The sequence below is a fragment of the Ursus arctos genome, unplaced genomic scaffold (assembly GCF_023065955.2).
Source record: "Ursus arctos isolate Adak ecotype North America unplaced genomic scaffold, UrsArc2.0 scaffold_14, whole genome shotgun sequence".
Taxonomy (NCBI): Eukaryota; Metazoa; Chordata; class Mammalia; order Carnivora; family Ursidae; genus Ursus; species Ursus arctos.
The window spans coordinates 39,404,931-39,424,343 of record NW_026622808.1 but is presented as its reverse complement, the minus strand read 5'-3'; the positions used below and the strand labels follow the sequence as shown (position 1 = coordinate 39,424,343).

Here is a 19,413-nt window from a genome sequence, read left to right as displayed (position 1 = left end):
TCAGATTGAGTTGTCAGTTGAAGAGCTGTTATCTTGCAGAATGTTTTTCTTTTGGGGTTGAATATTAACTAACACCCATATATCCAGAAAAGTTAAACATATGAGAAGCTAGTTGAAAAAGTACTCTTAATGTATAACGCCATCAGCTAAGAACTATTTCTGAATATCTACTTTGCCAGACTTTGTGCTGGGTTCTGGTGTGCGTGTTGACACCTTAAACACACATGCGCACATTCTCTCTTTCTCCCTCTGACCTATTAAAATAAAAGAAGACAAGTGACATTAGTAGACACAGGTCAGATTCAGGCAAAGAATAAGCAAAGCTTGACAGCTTTGGTGTTCCCCAACCAAGAAACACAACTTTCAACTATTTTTCATTCTTTGTTCTCTTCCCTCTCTTCTTCAACTCTTCCCTCCCTAGTTCTTTTTCTTTTCTTTCCCTCCCTCCCTCCCTCTTTTTCTTTTTCTTTCTTTCTTTCTTTCTTTCTTTCTTTCTTTCTTTCTTTCTTTCTTTCTTTCTTTCTGCGTAATAAAGCATTTTCTTATAAACTATGCCTCTATAATTTTGTCATTGAGTTGGGGACTATTTTTTTTAAATATAAACTTTATGACATGAAAAATACATAATTAAAAAACATGTTTCCTACTTCTTAATCTTGATTTTTCTCTTCTTCTAGATTGCAGAAAAAACAGAACTCAAAATAGCAGAGTCTCGAGAAGGCTACAGAGCCATTGCTAAACATTCGTCAGTCTTGTTCTTCAGCATTGCAGACCTGGCTAACATTGATCCCATGTACCAGTACTCTCTCACCTGGTTTGTCAACCTTTATATCAACTCCATTCATGACAGGTAAACATTCCCTAGCTTCATCCATCCTCTCTAGGTTGGATTTTCACCATCCTTTCCATAAAAAATACATAACTTTTTTCTTATTGTGTAATACATATTCATCATAGAACATTTAAGAACATGGGAAAGTTGAAGGGCGCGTGGGTGGTACAGTCAGAAATCCGACTCTTAGTTTTGGCTCAGGTCGTGATTTCAGGGTCCTGAGATTGAGCCCCGTGTCAGGCTCTGCCTCAGCACGGAGTCTGCTTGAGATTCTCTCTCTCCCTCTCTCTCTGCCTCTCCCGCTTGTGCTCTCCTTCTCTCTCTCTTTCTCTAAAATAAATAAATCTTTTTTAAAAAAATATGGAAAAACTGAAAGAAAGGGCGAGAGAAGGCCCCCTTTTTGTTCTAAATTTTGGTTCACCCCTACTCAAAATGTACGCGTAGAAGAATTAGCTTTAGTTCTACCCACCTCTTTTAAATATTCTAATATGGCACTTGATTTACCTTAGGTGACAACTCCAATCCCTTTCTCCACCCTTGAGATCTCTAAAAAGTTTTAGTCCCAGGGTGTCTCACTGGCTTAGTCAGTACAGCATGCAACTCTTGATTTGGGGTTGTGAGTTTGAGCCCCACATTGGATGTAGATTACTTAAAAAAATAAAAATCTTAATAAAAAAAAAAAGAAACTATACAGTGATCCTGTGTACTCTTTACCCAGTTTCCCCAATGGTGACATCTTGGAAGCCTCTACAATAGTACAAGATCACAACCAGGGTATTGATGTTGATACAGTCAAGACAGGGAACACTTGCATCACCCCGAGGATTCCCATGCTGCCGCTTTACAGCCATACCCACTTCTTTCCCATCCCTACCCTGTCCTTAACCTCTGACAATCACTAATCCATTCTCCATTTCTGTAGTTTTGTCATTTCAAGATTGTTATGTAAATGGAATCATGTAGCACATAACTTTTTAAAAATATATTTATTTATTTTAGAGAGCGAGAGAGCTTGGGGGGGGAGGGCAGGGAGGAGTAAAGGGAAAGAATCTCAAGCAGACTCCCCTGCTCAGCAGAGAGTCCAGCATGTGGGCTTGATCCTGAGATCATGACCTGAGCTGAAATCAAGAGTCTGACCCTTAACCGACTGAACCACCCGGTGCCCATATATGGCACGTGACTTTTAAGGATTGGCTTTTTATTTCACCCAGCTTCATTCTCTGGGGATTCATCCAGGTTATTGCGTGTGTCAGTAGTTTGTTGCTTTTCGTTGCTGAGAAGTATTTCATGATATTGATGTACTATAGGACATCTGGGTTATTTCCAGTTTTTAGCTGTTATGAATACAACTGCTGTAAATATGCCTGCACAGGTTTTTGTGTGAACAGAAGTTTTCATTTTTGGAATAAATGCCCAGGAGTGCAATTGGTAGAGTCATGTGGTAGTTGCTTGTTTATTTTTTTTCTAAGTAACTGCCAAAATTTCCCAGAATGGGTGTATCATTTCACATTCCTTTTAGTGTTACTGAAAAATTTTTGAACTAAAAAAATGAAAGTAATACATGATTATTGAAAATTTTAAACGAGTATAAAGAAGAAAAATATCAGCCGTAACCACACCCAGAAGTAACATTTTGTCCATATATTTTCTGACTTTTCGTGTTTTTAAAATATATATACATCTTGATCTAGATTTGATGTTTCTTTGGGACAAAAATGTTCCATAGGTCTTTGTCTCTTACAGTTCCCTGCCCAAAATAAATCTTACGCTAATAGGGATTTAATATAGGTATCTTTTAATTAACTGATTGTTCTCAGTCATTTTGGAATACAATAAGAAGTTTAGAATTTTGAAAATAGATGATGTAAACCCAATTTCATCTTCTCCTAGAATTATACTGTGTTTTTTCTTATTGGGAGGGCCCATGTATCTTTCACTCAGTTTCTCCAGTGATAACATTTTTTTTAAGATTTTATTTATTTTATTTATTTATTTGACAGAGATAGAGACAGCCAGCGAGAGAGGGAACACAAGTAGGCTCCCAGTGGAAGAGCCTGACGTGGGGCTCGATCCCAGAACTCCGGGATCACGCCCTGAGCCGAAGGCAGATGCTTAACGACTGAGCCACCCAGGCGGCCCCCAGTGATAACATTTTGCATTACTCTAGTACAATATCAAAACCAGGAAATTCAAGAGCTTATTCAGATTTCACCAGGTTTTTTTTTCTTTTTTAAAGATTTTATTTGAGAAGATGGGGAAGGGCAGAAAGAAACTCAAGGAGACTCCATGCTGAGTGCAGAGCCGCTGCGGGGCTCCATTCCACAACCCTGAGATCAGGATCTTAGCTTAACCAACTTCATCACCCAGGCGCCCCCAGATTTCACCAGTTTTATATGCACTCGTGTGTGTGTGTGTGTGTGTGTGTGTGTGTAGTTTCATATTTTTAACAGTGGATGCTTAATGTGTTAATTCATGTGTTACTTTCTCTAAGTTTTCTTTGACTCAATATATTTGCCTGTTTTTCAACCTTTCAGTAACAAATCCAAAATTTTGGAAAAGCGCCTACGATATTTAAATGACCACTTCACATACAACTTATATTGTAATATATGCCGATCACTATTTGAGAAGGACAAGCTGCTGTTTTCCTTTTTGCTATGTGCCAATCTTCTTCTGTAAGTTACGTGCTTTTTTTTTTTATTTCTTTAAAAAAAAAAACTTGCTTGGGAAAACTAATTGATGAGGATATGGCTTCTCACAGAAGGATATCATGTTTTTGCTCTGTTTAAGTCATGATTTTACTTGTACATTTCTCTACAATAGTATTGGTGTTTTGATGTTTATTAGATCTTTAAAACGTGGATCACATGTAAAAGTCCACAAAATATTCATGTACACTTCAGTGAATTCTTATAAAGCAAAAATCTATGTAACTACTAACCAGGTCAAGAAATAGAGAATTTTCAGAGTGCCTACCTGGCTCAGTTGGTAGAACATGCAACTCTTGATGTCGGGGTTGTGAGTTCAAGCCCCTTGTTAGGTGTAGAGATTATGGGAAAAGAAAAGAAAGAGAAAAAAAGGAAGGAGGGAGGGAGGGAAAGTAAGGAGGAAGGAAGGAAGGAAGGAATAAAGAAATAGAGCCTTTTCAAATTGGTTTCTTTCACTTAATAATATGCACTTAGGTCTTTCCATGTTTTTTCATGGGTTGGTAAGCTCATTTCTTTTTAGCGCTAAATAGTATTCCATTCTCTGGATGTATCACGGTTTATTCAACTATTGAAAGACATTTTGGTTGCTTCCAAGTGTTGAATATTATGAATAAAACTGCTATAAACAGGGGCGCCTGGGTGGCACAGCGGTTAAGCGTCTGCCTTCGGCTCAGGGCGTGATCCCGGAGTTCTGGGATCGAGCCCCACGTCAGGCTCTTCCGCTGGGAGCCTGCTTCTTCCTCTCCCACTCCCCCTGCTTGTGTTCCCTCTCTCGCTGGCTGTCTCTCTGTCTGTCGAATGAATAAATAAAATCTTAAAAAAAAAAACTGCTATAAACATTTGCATGTAGGTTTTTGTGTGCATGTAAGTTTCCAGCTCATTTGATTAAATACCAAAGAGTGTGATTGTTGGATCATGTGGTAAGAGTGTGTTTAGTTTTGTAAAAAACCTGTCTTCCAAAGTAGTTACACCATATTGCTTGCCACTGGCGATGAGTAAGAGTTCCTGTTGCCCTACATCCTTGCTGGCATTTGGTCTTGTCAGTGTTCTGGATTTTGACCATTCTAATAGATGTGTAGTGTGGTCTCTGCAATTTGCTAGTGACACATGATGTTGAGAATTTTTCATATGCGAATTTGCCATCTTTATATCTTCTTTGCTGAGGTATCTGTTGAGTCTTGTGGCCACTTTTGAATCAGTTTAATTGTTCATTTTTTATTGCTGAGTTGAATAACAGTCCTTCAACAGATATGCCTTTTGCAAATATTTTCTCCCATTCTGTGGCTTGCCTTCTCCTTCTTTTGACAGTGTCTTTGGCAGAGCAGAAGTTTTAAATTTTAATGAAGTCCACCTTATCAGTTTTTTCTTTCATGGCTTATGGTGTTATATCTAAAAACTCATTGACATATCTAAGGTCACCTGGATTTTCTCCTATGTGATCTAAGACTTTCACAGTTTTGCATTTTATGTTTAGGTCTATAATCCATTTTGAGTTAATTTTTGTAAAGAGTCTCTGTCTAGATTTTTTTTTTTTTTGCATGTGGATATCCAGTTGTTCCAGCACCATTTGTTGAAAAGACTATCCATTATACTGCCTTTGTTTCTTTGTTGAAGATAAGGTAGCTATATTTATATGGGTGTATTTCTAGATTCTTCTGTATCACTGATCTATATTTGTTCTTCTATAGTATTGGCTTAATTAGCTTTATAGTGAGTTTTGAAGTCAGGTAGTGTCAGTCCTTGACTTTATTCTTCTTAAATATTGTATTGGCTATTCTGGGTCTTTTGCATCTTCATATAAGGTGTACTTTATAGAAAATTCACAAAATTCTGTTCCATTGATCTATTTGTGTGTTTGTTTTTTTTACCAATACAACACTGTCTTGATTACTGTAGCTTTATCAAAGTCTTGAAGTCCAGTAATGTCAGTCTTCCAGTTGTGTTCTTCTTCAATATTATGTTACCTATTCTTGGTCTTTTGCCCCTCCATATAAATGTTAGAATGAGTTTGTCAATTATACACAAATAACTTGCTGGCATTTTGAATTATAGATCAAATTGGGAAGAACTGACAACCTGACAGTGTTGGTTCTTCCTATTCGTGAACATGGTATTCATTTAATTCTTTTTTTATGTCTTTCATCATGTTTTTGTAGTTTTTCTCATATAGATCTTGTACATGATTTGTTAGATTTATACCTAAGTATTTCACTTTTTTTGGGTGACAATGCAAATGTACCATGTTTTTAATTTCAAATTCCACTTGTTTGTCATTAATATATAGGAAAGTGACGGACTTTTGCATGTTGACCTTGTATCTGGCAACCTTGCTATTATTGCCTATTAGTTTTGGGAGTTTTTTGTCAATTCTTTGAGATTTTTGGATTTTCTACATAGGCAATTATGTCACCTGCAAACAAAGTCAATTTGATTTTTCTTTCTAATCTATGCATTTTTTATTTCTTTTTCTTATTACAGGAGCCAGGACTTTCAGTATGATGTTGACAAGTGGTGAAAAGGGACATCCTTGTTTTGTTCTGGATCTTAGTAGGAAAGTTTCTGGTTTCTCACTTTTAAGTATGATGTTGGTCATAGGTTTTTTGTGAATGTTCTTTATCAAGTTGAGGACATTCCCCTCTATACTTAGTTTGCTGAGAATTTTGATCATGAAAGGGTATTGGTTTTTGTCAAATGCCTTTTCTGCATCTACTGATATGAGCATGTGCTTTTTTTCCTTCTTTAGTTTATTGATGCGATAGATTACATTAATTGATTTTTGAATGTTGAAAAAGCCTTACATACCTGAGATAAATATCACTTTTTTGTGGTAAATTATTCTTTTTATACATTATTTAATTCAATTTGCTAATATTTTATTGAGAATTTTTGTATCCATGTTCTTGAGAGGTATTGGTCTGTAGTTTTCTTATACTATCTCTGTCTAGTTTTGGTATTAGGATAATATGGGATTTATAGAATAATTAGGGAAATATTCCTTCTGCTGTTTTCTGGAAGAGATTACAAGGAATTGGTAGAATTTCTTCTTTTACGTTTGGTAGAATTCTCCAGAACCCACCTTAGTGTGGTGCTTTCTGTTTTGGAAGGTTATTAATTATCAATTCAATTTCTTTAATAGATGTAGTTATGGACTCCATAGTTGTGTCTCCCCCAAATTCATATCTTAATGTGCTAACTTCCAGTGTGACTGTATTTAGAGATGAGACCTGTGAGGGAAGTAATCAGGTTAAATAAGGTCAGAAAGGTATGGTCCTGATCTGATAGAATTAATGTCCTTAAAAAAAGAGAGAGCTGCCAGAGTGCTCTCTCTCTCCACATGCATACAGAAGAAATGCTATGTGAAGACACAGTGAGAAGGTGGCTGTCTAGAATAGAGGAAAAGAGGTCTCATCAGAAATCAAAACCAGCCAGAACCTTGATCCAAACTTCTAGCCTCCAGAACTCTGAGAAAATAAATTTGCATTATTTATGCAACCCAGCCTATTGTATTTTGTTAAGGCGGCACAAATACAGTAACACAAAGTCGATTCAGATTATCCATTTCCCCTTGTGTGAATTTTGGCAGATTGTGCCTTCCAATGAATTGATCCATTTCAGCTAGGTCATCAAATCGGAGAACATAGAGTTCATAACATTGTTTTATTTACTTTTTTTAAAAAAAGATTTATGTATTTATTTGTGAGAGAGAGAGTGAGCGAGATCACGAGCAGGGGGGAAGGGTAGAGGGAGAAGCAGAATCCCCGCTGAGCAAGGAGCCTAATGTGGGATGCTATCCCGGGACCCCGGAATCATGACCTGAGCCGAAGGCAGACGCTTAAACGACTGAGCCACCAGGTGCTTGTTTTATTATCTTTTTAATGTCAGTGGAGTTAGTAGTGATGGCCCTTCTTTCATTTATGATATTTGTAATTTGCATCTTCTTTCTTTATTTCCTTAGCTACCCTGGCTAGAGGTTAATCAATTTTATTGATCTTTTCAAAGAACCAGATTTCAGTTTCATTGATTTTTTTCCCTCTTGATATGTTTTTACTTTCATGAATTTCTTTTTTTTTAATATTTTATTTATTTATTTGAGAGAGAGAGAATGAGAAGCAGACTCTGCGCTGAGCAGGAAGCCCAACACAGGGCTTGATGCCAGGACCTGGAGACCATGACCTGAGTAGGAGACAGACGCTTAACTGACTGAGCCACCCAGACACCCCTAATTTCATGAATTTCTCCCCTGATGTTTATCATTTCTTCACTTCTGCTTGCTTTTCATTTAATTTGATCTGCTTTTTCTAGCGTCTTAAGGTGGAAGCCTAGATGATTGATTTTAAATCCAATAAATGCATTCAGGGTTATAAAGTTTCCTTGGAGCATTACTTTTGCTGCATCCCGCAAATTTGGATAAGTTGTGTTTTCATTTTTGTTTAATTCTAAATGTTTGTATCTCTTGAGATTTCTTTGACCCATAATTACTTAGGATTGTGTTGTTTAATTGCCAAGTATTTTGGGGTTTTCCAGCTGTCTCTCTGTTATTGATTTCTGGTTTAATTTTATTGTAGTCAGAATACTTTGTATGATTTCTCTTCTTTTAAATTTGTTAAGGTGCGTTTTATGGCCCAGAATGTGTTGTGTCTTGGTGAATGTTCCATATGAGGTTGAGAAGAATGTGTATTTTGATGTTGTTTGATGAAGCAGTCTACAGATGTCAGCTGTATTCAATTGATTAATGGTACTGTTTAGTTCAACCGTGTCTTTACTTATTTTCTGCTGCTGGATCTCTCCATTACTATAATAGTGGATTAATCTATTTTTTCTTGTCTGTCAGGTTTTCTCTCATATATTTTTACATTCTCTCATTAGGTACATTAACAATCTCTGTGTCTTTTGGGAGAATTAACCCCTTTATCATTATGTAATGGCCCTGTTTATCCCTGATAATTTTCCTTGCTCTGAAGTCATCTGTTTCTGAAGTTAATATAGCTATACCAGTTTTATTTTGATTAATGTTAGCATGGTATATCTTTCTCCATCCCTCTTCTTTTAATCTATCTCTGTTTTCATAGTTAAAATGGTTTTTTTGTAGACCACATATAGTTAGGTCTCATTTTTTTGTATCCACTCTGACCATTTATGTTTTTTAATTGATATATTGAAACCAATTGCATTTAAAGTGATTATTGATAGAGATGGATTAATATCTACCAGAGCCCGAGGCAGGGCTTAATCCCAGGACCCTGACATCATGACCTAAGCCAAAATCAAGAGTTGGACACTTAAACAACTGATTAGTTGATTAGTTAAACAACTAATTAGCACCCCTAATTAGTGATGTTGAACATCTTTTCATGTGCCATTTGGCCATCTGTACTTCTTCTTTGGAAAAATGTCCATTCAGATTCTAGGCCCATTTTTTTAAATCAAGTTGTTTGCTTTTTGTTGTTAAGTTTTATGGGTTCTTTGTATATTTTGGATATTAACTCCTTGTCAGATAATGTGATTTATAAATATCTTCTCCCATTCCGTAGTTTGTCTTTTTATTTTGATGATGGTTTCTTTCACTGTGTAGAAACTCTTTAGTTTGATATAGTCCCATTTGTTTATTTTTGCTTTTGTTTCCCTTTCCTTAGGAGTCATATCCACAAAAATATAGGTAAGACTGATGTTAAGAAGCTTACCACCTATGTTTTCTTTTAGGAGTTTTATGGTTTCAGGTATTACGTTCAAGTCTAATCCATGTTAAATTAATTTCTGTGTGTAGTGTAAGCGCTCTAGTTTCATTCTTTTGCATGTGGCTATCTAGTTTTCCCAGCGCCATTCATTGAAGAGACTGTCCTTTCTCCATTGTGTGTTCCTCACCCTTTATGTGAGGGTGTATTTATTTATTTATGGGCTCTGTATATATATTTCTGGGCTCTCAATTCTGTTCTATTGATCTGTGTGTCTGTCTTTATGCCAGTTCCATGCTATTTTGATGTCTATAGCTTTGTAATATCATTTGACATCAGGGAGCATAATACCTTCAGCTTTGTTTTGCTTTCTCAAGATCACTTTGGCTATTCAGTATTTTTTGTTATTCTATACAAATTTTTGAATTTTTGAATTTGAATTTGGAATTTGATAGGGATTACATTCAATCTGTTGATTGCTTTGGGTGGTATGGATATTTTAACGATATTGATTCCTCTAATCCATGAGCACAGAATATCTTTCTGTTTGTGTCTTCAGTTTCCTATATCAGTGTCTTATAGTTTTCAGTGGACAGATCTTTCACCTCCTTGATTAAATTTATTTCTAAGTATTTTATTTTTTTGATGTAATTGTGAATGGGATTGTTATCTTAAGTTCTCTTTTTGATAGTTCTTTATTACTGTATAGACATGCCACTGATTTCTATAGATTCATACTGTATCCTGCAATTCTGTATTTATTAGGTCTAACAGTTTTATAGTATATATGTATTTTATATAGTACATCATTAATTTTTGATGTAGGGTTCAATGATTCATTAGTTACGTATAACACCCAGTGCTCATCACAACACATGCCCTCCTTAATACCCATCACCTTGTTACCTCCTCCCCCACCATCCTCCCCTCTGAAACCCCCAGTCTGTTTCCCGGGGTCCATAGTCTCTCATGGTTCATCTCCCACTCTGATTTCTCCACCTTCAGATTTCCCTCCCTTCCCCTGTGGTCCTCCATGCTATTGCTTATGTTCCACATATGAGTGAAACCATTTGATAATTGTCTTTGTCTGCTTGTCTTACTTCACTTAGCGTAATACCCTCCAGTTCCATCCGTGTCGATGCAAATGGTGGGTATTCATCCTTTCTGATGGCTGAGTAATATTCCATTGTGTATACATACCACATCTTCTTTATCCATTCATCTGTTGAAGGGCATCTCAGCTCCTTCCACTTTTCTCAGTTCCAACAAAGTCTTTAGAATTTTGTACATAAAGTATCTGCAAATAGTGACGGTTTTACTTCTTTCTTTACATTTTGGATGATTTTATTTTTTTTCTTGCTTAATTTCTGCAGCTGGAATTTCTAGTATTATGTTGAATAAAAGTGTGGAGAGTGGGCATCCTTGTCTTGTTCCTGATCTTAGAGGAAAAGCTTTCACTATTGAGTATGTTAGCTGTGGGTTTATCATACATAGCCTTTATTATGTTGAGGTATGTTCCTCTGTACCCACTTTTTTGAGAGTTTTTATCATAAATGGATGTTGAATTTTGTTAGATGCTTTTTCTGCATCTGTTGTGATGATCATATGATTTTTGTCTTTAATTTTGTTAATGTTTTCTATTTGCATGAGCTTTCTTTTCTATCCCTTTACTTTCAGTCCGTGTGAATCCTTACTTCTAAATTGAGTCTCTTGTAGACAGCATAGAGATGGGTCTTTTTTTTAATCCACTCAAGCCATTTTATGTCTTTTCATTGGAGAGTTTATTTACATTTAAAATAATTAATGATAACCATTTTGTAATTGTTTTTTTGCCTGTTTTCTTAGTTCCTCTCTGTTCCTTTCTTCTCTTTTCTCTCTTCCCTTGTGGTATGATGGCTTTCTTCAGTTTCCTGTTTAGTTTCTTTTCTCAGTTTCTTTGTGGTACGTACCAGGAGTTTTTTTCTTTGTGGCTGCTGTGAGGTTCACGTACGGCATCCTGTGTTTATAATAGTTTAAGATGAGAGTAGCTTAAATTTGAATACATTCCAAACAATATTTTTACTACCCCTCCATTTTATATTTTTAATGTCACATTTTACATATTTTGTGCATCCCTCAACTATTGTAGTTTTAGTGAATTTTATTACTTTTGTCTTTTAACCTCCATACTTGCTTTATAAGTGATTGAATCTACTACCTTTACTATTTACCTTTTCTAGTGAGATTTTTACTTTCATGTATTTTTTGTTATTAATTACTGCCATCTCTTTTCATCTCAAGGAAGGCTCCTTAATATTTCTTGTAAGGCCAGTTTAGTGATGATAAACTTCTTCAGTTTTTGTTTATCTGGATAATTTCCCTTCCCCCCCCAGCTTTATTAAGTAATTATTATGCAATTGACTGATTGCAGGAATACAACTAGCTGATTTTTAGTACATTTATACTTGCAACCATCACCAAAATCCAATTTTAGGACACATCCATCATCTCAGAGTTTCCTTGCTTGTGCCTACTTAGTCAATTCCTGTTGCTACTCCCAGCCCCAGGTAACCACTGATCTGCTTTCTCTCTCCACAATTATTCCTTTTCTAGAAATTTTATACATGAGACATTTTAAGGCCTAGAATGTGGTTTATCTCTGCAAATGTTCTATATGCCATTGAAAAGAATCTGTATTTTGCTGTTTTTGAATGGAATGTTCTATAAATGCCAAGTAGGTCAAGCTGGTCTATACTATATCCTTATGGATTTTCTGTGTAATTGTTCAATCAGTTTTTGAGAGAGGTTTGAAATCTCTTAGCTATGGAGATTGCTTCTGACAGTTCTATCAATATTTGTTTGTATTTTCATGTGTAAATGTTTAGGATTACTACGACCTCTTAATAAATTGACTTTCTTTTTCTTTTTTTTTTTTAAATCCCTGGTCTATCCTTTGCTCTGAAATCTATTTTGTATGATACTATTACAGACCCCAGGTTTCTTTTCAATAGTGTTAGCATGGTATATATTTTTCCATACTTTGTGTCTTTATATTTAAGCTGTATTTCTGTAGACAACATATAGTTAGGTCTTCTTTGTTTTTATCCAACCTGATAATTGTTGCCTTTAGTGAAATTGTTTAGACCATTTACATTCAATAAGATAATAGAGTTATATTTAAATCTACTGTCTTACAACTTGCTTTCTGTTTTGCCTATCTGTTTTTTGTTCCATTTCCTCATTTTCTTTTTCTTTCAATTGAGAATGTATTATGATTCCATTTTATCTCCTTTGTTGACTTACTAGCTATAATTTTTTATTTTATTCTTTTTGTTACTTCCTTGGGATTATTGTATATCTTTTAACATATCACAGTCCATCTTCAGGTAAAATTATAAGAACTTACAACAACATACTTCCATCTCTCTCCTCCCAGCCTTTGTTTTATTATTGTCATATATTTCACTTATACATGTTATAAACCCCATAGCACATTGTTATTCTGCTCTAGTCAGTAATCTTTCATTTTTTAATTTTTTTTAAAGATTTCATTTATTTGTTTGACAGAGAGAGAGAGAGAGAGAGGGAGAACACAAGCAGGGGGAGCGGTAGGCAGAGGGAGAGGGAGAAGCAGGCTCTCCGAGGAGCAGGGAGCCCAATGCAGGGCTCGATCCCAGGACCCTGGAATCATGACCTGGGCTGAAGGCAGATGCTTAACTGACTGAGCCACCCAGGCACCCTAAATAGTCAGTAATCTTTTAAAGAGACTTAAATAATAAGAGACAAGTATTTATGTTTACCTACATAGTTACCATTTCTGGCACTCTTTATTCTTTTGTGTTATTTCAAATTTCCATCTACCTGAAACTTCTTTAACCTTTCTTCTACTGTATATCTACTGGTAATGAATCCTTTCATTTTCTCTACATTTGGATCGAAATCAGGGAATTTTTCTTTTAGATTTCATACTTTCGATCTCTAGAAGTTGCATTTGGTTGTTTTTTCTGTTGCCTGTTTCTCTATTCCTTATGTTCATTTTTCTTTAACTCCTTCAGCATATTTGTAATAGCTCTTTTAACATTCCTATCTTCTTGTGTATTATCTCTATCACTTGGATGTATCTATTGACTGATTTTTTTCTCCTGGTTATGGATAAATGCTGGGATTTCTTTTATTCCTTTAAAGAGCATTAGACTTTACTTCTTCAGGTACTTAAATTACTGGATTAGTTTGATGTTTTCAAGGCTTGTTTTTAAGCTTTCATTTGGTAGTTTTAGAATAGGCTTTATTCTAAGGCTAGGTTAGCTTTGCTACTAAGGCACGATCCCTCTGATGTTGCCTCTAAATTCCTCTGGTGTTCGATGAAGATTCAACTCTAGTTGGCAGGAATTCCTGTCTCCAAGTTTTGGGTAAGCTCTGGTAGCTGCTCAGTTTACAGCTCCCCGGATATTCTTTGCCTTGTCTCCCGTAGTTTTACCCTATTTGTATATGACTTAGCATTTAGCAATAGAATCAAGAGGATACCCATGCAGACTTCTGGACCTCTTTTCCATGCATCTCCCTCGTCTCTGGTACTCTGCCCACCGATTCTGCCACCTCAGCCATACTTAACTCTGATCTCTGTTTATTCAACTCCGCAATACTATCAAGTACTGATTTTTATCACCTCTCTGCTTTGTAGTCTGGAAAGTGCCTCCAGGTGGATAGCTGAGGGGCAATCATAGGGACCACCTTAATTGTCTCCCTTTTGGGGCGCCTGGGTGGCACAGCGGTTAAGCGTCTGCCTTCGGCTCAGGGCGTGATCCCGGCGTTATGGGATCGAGCCCCACGTCAGGCTCCTCTGCTGAGAGCCTGCTTCTTCCTCTCCCACTCCCTCTGCTTGTGTTTCCTCTCTCCCTGGCTGTCTCTATCTCTGTTGAATAAATAAATAAAATCTTTAAAAAAAAAAAAAATAATTGTCTCCCTTTTTTCAGGGACCACAGTGTTGCACCGGCTGTTGTGTAATTTCCAAAAACAGTTGTTTCATTCACTTTACCTAGTTTTCCAATTGTTTATGGGAGTAGAGTAATTTAGTTCCGATTATTTTATTTTTTTAAGATTTTTATTTATTTATTGAGAGACAGAGCACGAACTGGGAGAAAGGCAGAGAGAGAAGCAATCTCCTCGCCGAGTAGGGAGCCCAATGTGGAGCTCAATCCCAGGACCCTGAGATCATGACCTGAGCCAAAGCCCAACGACTGAGCCACCCAGGCACCCCTCTGATTATTTTATCAAGGCTAGAGAAGCAGAAATTGATTTCATTCCATTTTAAAATCAGCAATTTATAGCAATCTTTATTTTGGTTTTACAGGGCAAAGAAAGAGATTGAATACCAGGAACTGATGTTTCTTTTAACTGGAGGAGTAAGTCTTAAGAGTGCTGAGAAAAATCCTGATCCAACTTGGCTACAGGATAAAAGCTGGGAGGAAATTTGTCGTGCAAGTGAATTTCCTGCCTTCAAAGATCTCAGGTAATTGTTTAAACTTGATGACAGCATTGAACAAGGATAGGTAAATTTGTAATCTCCTTGTTTAACAATCTCTTTTTAAATTATTTTCCAATGAAATAACAACTATTAAGCTTTTTTTCCATTAGGAAGCATTTTTGTGAACATATAACTGAATGGCGGGAAATTTATGACAGTAAAGAACCACACAATGCTAAATTTCCAGGACCAATGGATGAAAAACTAAATGAACTACAGAAAATAATAATTCTTCGGTGCTTAAGACCTGATAAGGTAAAAAGACCAATGTGTTCTATTTGGAATCCAGTTAGTTTGCCATTTAAGAATAAGTCCTGGGAATTAAAGACACAACATAAGGAATACTGTCAGTGATATTCTAAAAGCGATGTAATGGGACAGGCGGTAGCTACACTTGTGGTGAACAGAGTATGATGTATAAACTTATTAAATCTCAGTTGTACACCTGACACTAATGTTACAACGTGTGTCAACTATACTCAAATTTTTTAAATAAGTTGTTTTAAGTTTAAAGTTATTGTTATTTGGTTCTTTGACCCTCATTCTAGATAAACAGGCTCATTGAGCTCCTTAGATTTGTAGGTTTACAGTTTTCCTCAACTTGAGAAAAATTTTGGCCATTATTTCTTCAAATACTTTTTTAAAAAGGTTTTATTTATTTATTTGAAGGGGGAGGGGCTGCAGAGGAGGGAGAGAATCTCAAGCAGATTCCATGCTGAGCATGGAGCCTGATGCAGGGCTCAATCTCATGACCTTGAGATCATGACCTGAGCCAGAACCAAGAATCTGTGGCTTAACCAGCAGAGCCACACAGGTGCCCCTTCAAATATTTTTTGCCACTCTACCCTCTGATTCCAAATAAATATACATTAGACTGCTTGGTATTATACCGTAGATGACTGCTCTGTTAATTATTTTTAAATCTTTTATATCACTGTGCTTCAGATTATATAGTTTCGATTTCTATCTTTAAGTTGACTGATTTCTTCTTTTATAGCGTCTAATCTGCTATTGTTCCTATCCAATTGATTTTTTTGTTTCAGAGGCTCCTGGGTGGCTCAGTCAGTTAAGCAACCAACTCTTGGTTTGGCTCAGGTTATGGTCTCAGGGTCATGGAATTGAGCCCCATTTGGGACTCCTCATTCCGTGGGGAGTCTGCTTGAGATTCTTTCTCTCCCTCTCCCTCTCCCTCCCCCCCCCCCGCTTGCACACACTCAGGTGCACTTTCTCTCCCTCTCTCTCAAATAAATAAATCTTTAAAAAAATTTTTTTTGTTTCAGCTATTATATATTTCACTATTAGAAAGTTCATTGGGGAGGGGGGCCACCTGGGTGGCTCAGTTGGTTAAGTGTCTGTCTTTAGCTCAGGTCATGATTCCAGGGTCCTGGGATCAAGCTCTGCACTGGGCTCCATGCTCAGCAGGGAGCCTGCTTCTCCCTCTCCCTCTGCCTCCTGCTCCCCTTCCTTGTGCTCTCTCTGTCAAATAAATAAAAATCTTGAACACAGTTATAACAACTGCTAATTCCATCACTTCTGGATCTGTTTCTATTGACTGATTTTACTCTTGGTTATGGATTATATTTTCTTGCTTCTTGGCCTGCCCAGTAATGTTTGATTGGATGCCAGACATTGTTGATAATTTGATTTTGTTATGTTCTTTTAAAGATTGTAGAGTTTTATTCTGCTAGTTCAAGGGTCAGCAAACAACACTTTTGGGTCAAATCCACCCCATGACCGTTTTTGTCCAGCCCATGAACTGATAATGGTGTTTACATTTTAAAGAGTTGTTTTAAAAAAGAAGAAAAAGAATGTGCAGCAGAAATTGTATGTGGCCCATAGCCCCTAAAGTTTTTACTATGTAGCCCTCTGTAGAAAATGGTTACCAATCCCTTTGGCTACATAGTTACATTACTTAATTTCAGATTGTTCCTTTCAAAGGTTATTTTAGCATTTGTTAACACCAATGTAGCCTTCACTCAATGGATAGTTTAGCTCCACTACTAAAGTGTGACCCTTCTGGGGACTTTACTGAATGCTCCAAGTGATCACCAAAGGCTCTCCACTGTGGCTATTGGGAGCTTGAATAATTCCCAGTCTTGCATGAACTCTGTTAGCTTTGTAGATCTCCAGTTCATAGCTCTCCAGTCACTCTTTTCTTAGTCTCTGCATGCACGCCATTGTATTCAGCAAAGATTCAAGGGTACGGTTATGCAGGTTTCTTTCTTTTTTACAGGTAGTTCCCTTCTAATTTGAACTCTGCAACTTCTAGTGACCTCCTTCTTTGAACTCTGATTTCCATCTTCCCAAGTCAACAACACTGTGTTGCTCTGCTTTCAATCACTTTTCCTATTCCACAGGTTGTAATGTACCTCCCTGAAGACAGCTAAAGGGATAATAGATCTCACCTCATGTATTTCCTCTTCCATAGAGATCAAAGTCTGGTACCACCTGTTGTCTGGATTGCCCAGTGTTTGAAAATGGTTGTTTTTAAAATTTTGTGCATTTTTAGTTGTTTATATGAGAGTGTAAATCTGTTATATGGCCATGTTAGCAGAAGTGGCCATATTGGCTGGAAGTAAAAGATGGTAGAAAATCTTATACATGTCACAATTTTATACGTTTAAACATGCACAGAATGTTTTTTTCTTTTCTTCCATGTTTTTATTTAAATTCCAGTTAGTTAACATACTATAATATTAGTGTCAGGTATTAGTGTATAATATTAGTGTCAAATATAGAATTTAGTGATTCACACTTACATACTACACCCAGTGCTCATCACAAGTGCCCTCCTTAATCTCCATCATCTATTTCATTCATTCCCTCACCCACCTCCCCTCCAGTAACCCTCAGTTTGTTCTCTATAGTTTAGAGTCTGCTTCCTGGTTTGCCTCTTTTTCCCCCCTATGTTCATCTGTCTTGTTTCTTAATTTCCACAATTGAGCAAAATCATATGGTATTTGTCTTTCTCTGACTGACTTATTTCCCTTGGCACAATACTCTCCAGCACCATCCATGTCATTGCAAATGGCAAGATTTCATTCTTTTCTATGGCTGAATAATATTTCATTGTATACAAATACTACATCTTCTTTATCCATTCACTAGATGATGGACATTTGGGCTCTTTCCATAATTTGGCTATTGTTGATAATGCTGCTGTAAGCATTGGGGTGCATGTATCCCTCAAATCAGTATTTTTGTATCCTTTGGGTAAATACCTAGTAGTGCAATTGATGGATCATAGAGTAGTTCTATTTTTAACTTTTTGAGGAACCACCATGCTGTTTTCCAGACTGAACTTGTAAAACTCAACACCTAAAAAAACAAATAATCAGTTAAAAAATGGACAGAAGACATGAATAGACATTTTTCCAAAGAAGACATACAGATGGTCAACAGACACAAAAATCTTTCTATAGGTGAAATAAACAGGCTGATAATGATTTTCAGACATTCAAGAAAGGTGATTATGGTGTTACAAAAGAAAAAAATTTTTTTTGATAGCTAATGCTTATTTTATTTTACCATATAAAATATTTAATCTTTTTACCTCCTGTTAACAAGAATAATATTATTCTAGTCTCTGGGCTGATTGATTTTCAGTGGAATATACCTTTCTCTTTCATTAAATGCTAATGACAAGTTAGATCCTATTTCATCTCATTAGGAAATGCATTTCCAATTACATATTGTTTTAATTTAATTTCAGTAAGCCAGCATGCTTGGGTGGCTCAGTCCACCTTCAGCTCAGGTCATGATCCCAGGATCGAGTCCCTCATCGGGGTCCCTGCTCTTCGGGGAGCCTGCTCCTCCCTCTGCCTGCCACTCCCCCTGCTTGTGCTCTCTCTCTCTCTCTCTCTGACAAATAAATAAAATCTTTAAAATAACAATAATGATAATTTCAATTGGCCAACATATAGTAAGTACATCATTAGTTTTTGATGTAGTGTTCAATGATTCATTAGTTGTGTATAACACCCAGTGCTCATCACATCAAGTGCCCTCCTTAATGCCCATCCTCCAGTTACCCAAAAGAAAAAATTTTAAATGGAAAACCAAAAACTATACATGTGGTTTAAACTTTGAGAAAGTCAACTTCATCTTTCTGAGCTCCATGTATAAAATGGAGTTTTTACTTTTTCTTTAACGTTTTATGTTTTTAGTAAAGCTTCACAAGGAGCATCATCTAATGCTTCACTTAGCCTCTGAGTAGACGCAAACAGAGGCTTACATAATTATTAGACTCCTGAGTATTTCTTATTTTAACTCTCAAAGACCTTTGTGCATTGTTAAAACTTACCTCATTCTTTCCTACCTGACAGTCGTGTGTGTATATATATGTATATGTTCTTTTCGTTAGACAGTAGGTCCCTTTAAAGCCAAAACAATGCTGTATTCATTATTTTATCACCAATAGCCTCCCTTTTTCATTGTAAACTTAGGAATGATTAGCTCTGCATCTGGGAAATACTTGCCTAGTTTGCACTCCACAGAATGGCTCCCTGATGGCCAATGGAAGTGTTGTTTCAATGCCAAGTGTGGAGTTATTGCCTAGTCTGCCACGCTGGGGAGCCTGTGCTTCAGCATTACAGCACTCACCGCTCTGGAACATGCAGTAATGGTCTGCTCGTTTGTTAGCATCTCCCATTATGCTCTGAGCTTCTGGAGGTCAGAACCCATGTCTTATTTTACTCA

The 19,413-nt window shown here is 36.5% G+C and overlaps 1 protein-coding gene across 1 annotated transcript in view; it reads left to right on the top strand.

Annotated features, from left to right (window-relative positions):
* DNAH12 (dynein axonemal heavy chain 12) overlaps positions 1 to 19,413 on the top strand; it is a 199,297-nt gene that overhangs the window by 156,371 nt on the left and 23,513 nt on the right. The window contains exons 59-62 of the mRNA XM_026501080.4: positions 678 to 850; positions 3,367 to 3,507; positions 14,542 to 14,700; positions 14,826 to 14,970. Coding sequence (XP_026356865.3) covers positions 678 to 850; positions 3,367 to 3,507; positions 14,542 to 14,700; positions 14,826 to 14,970 — 618 coding nt within the window. The remainder of the gene's footprint in view (positions 1 to 677; positions 851 to 3,366; positions 3,508 to 14,541; positions 14,701 to 14,825; positions 14,971 to 19,413) is intronic.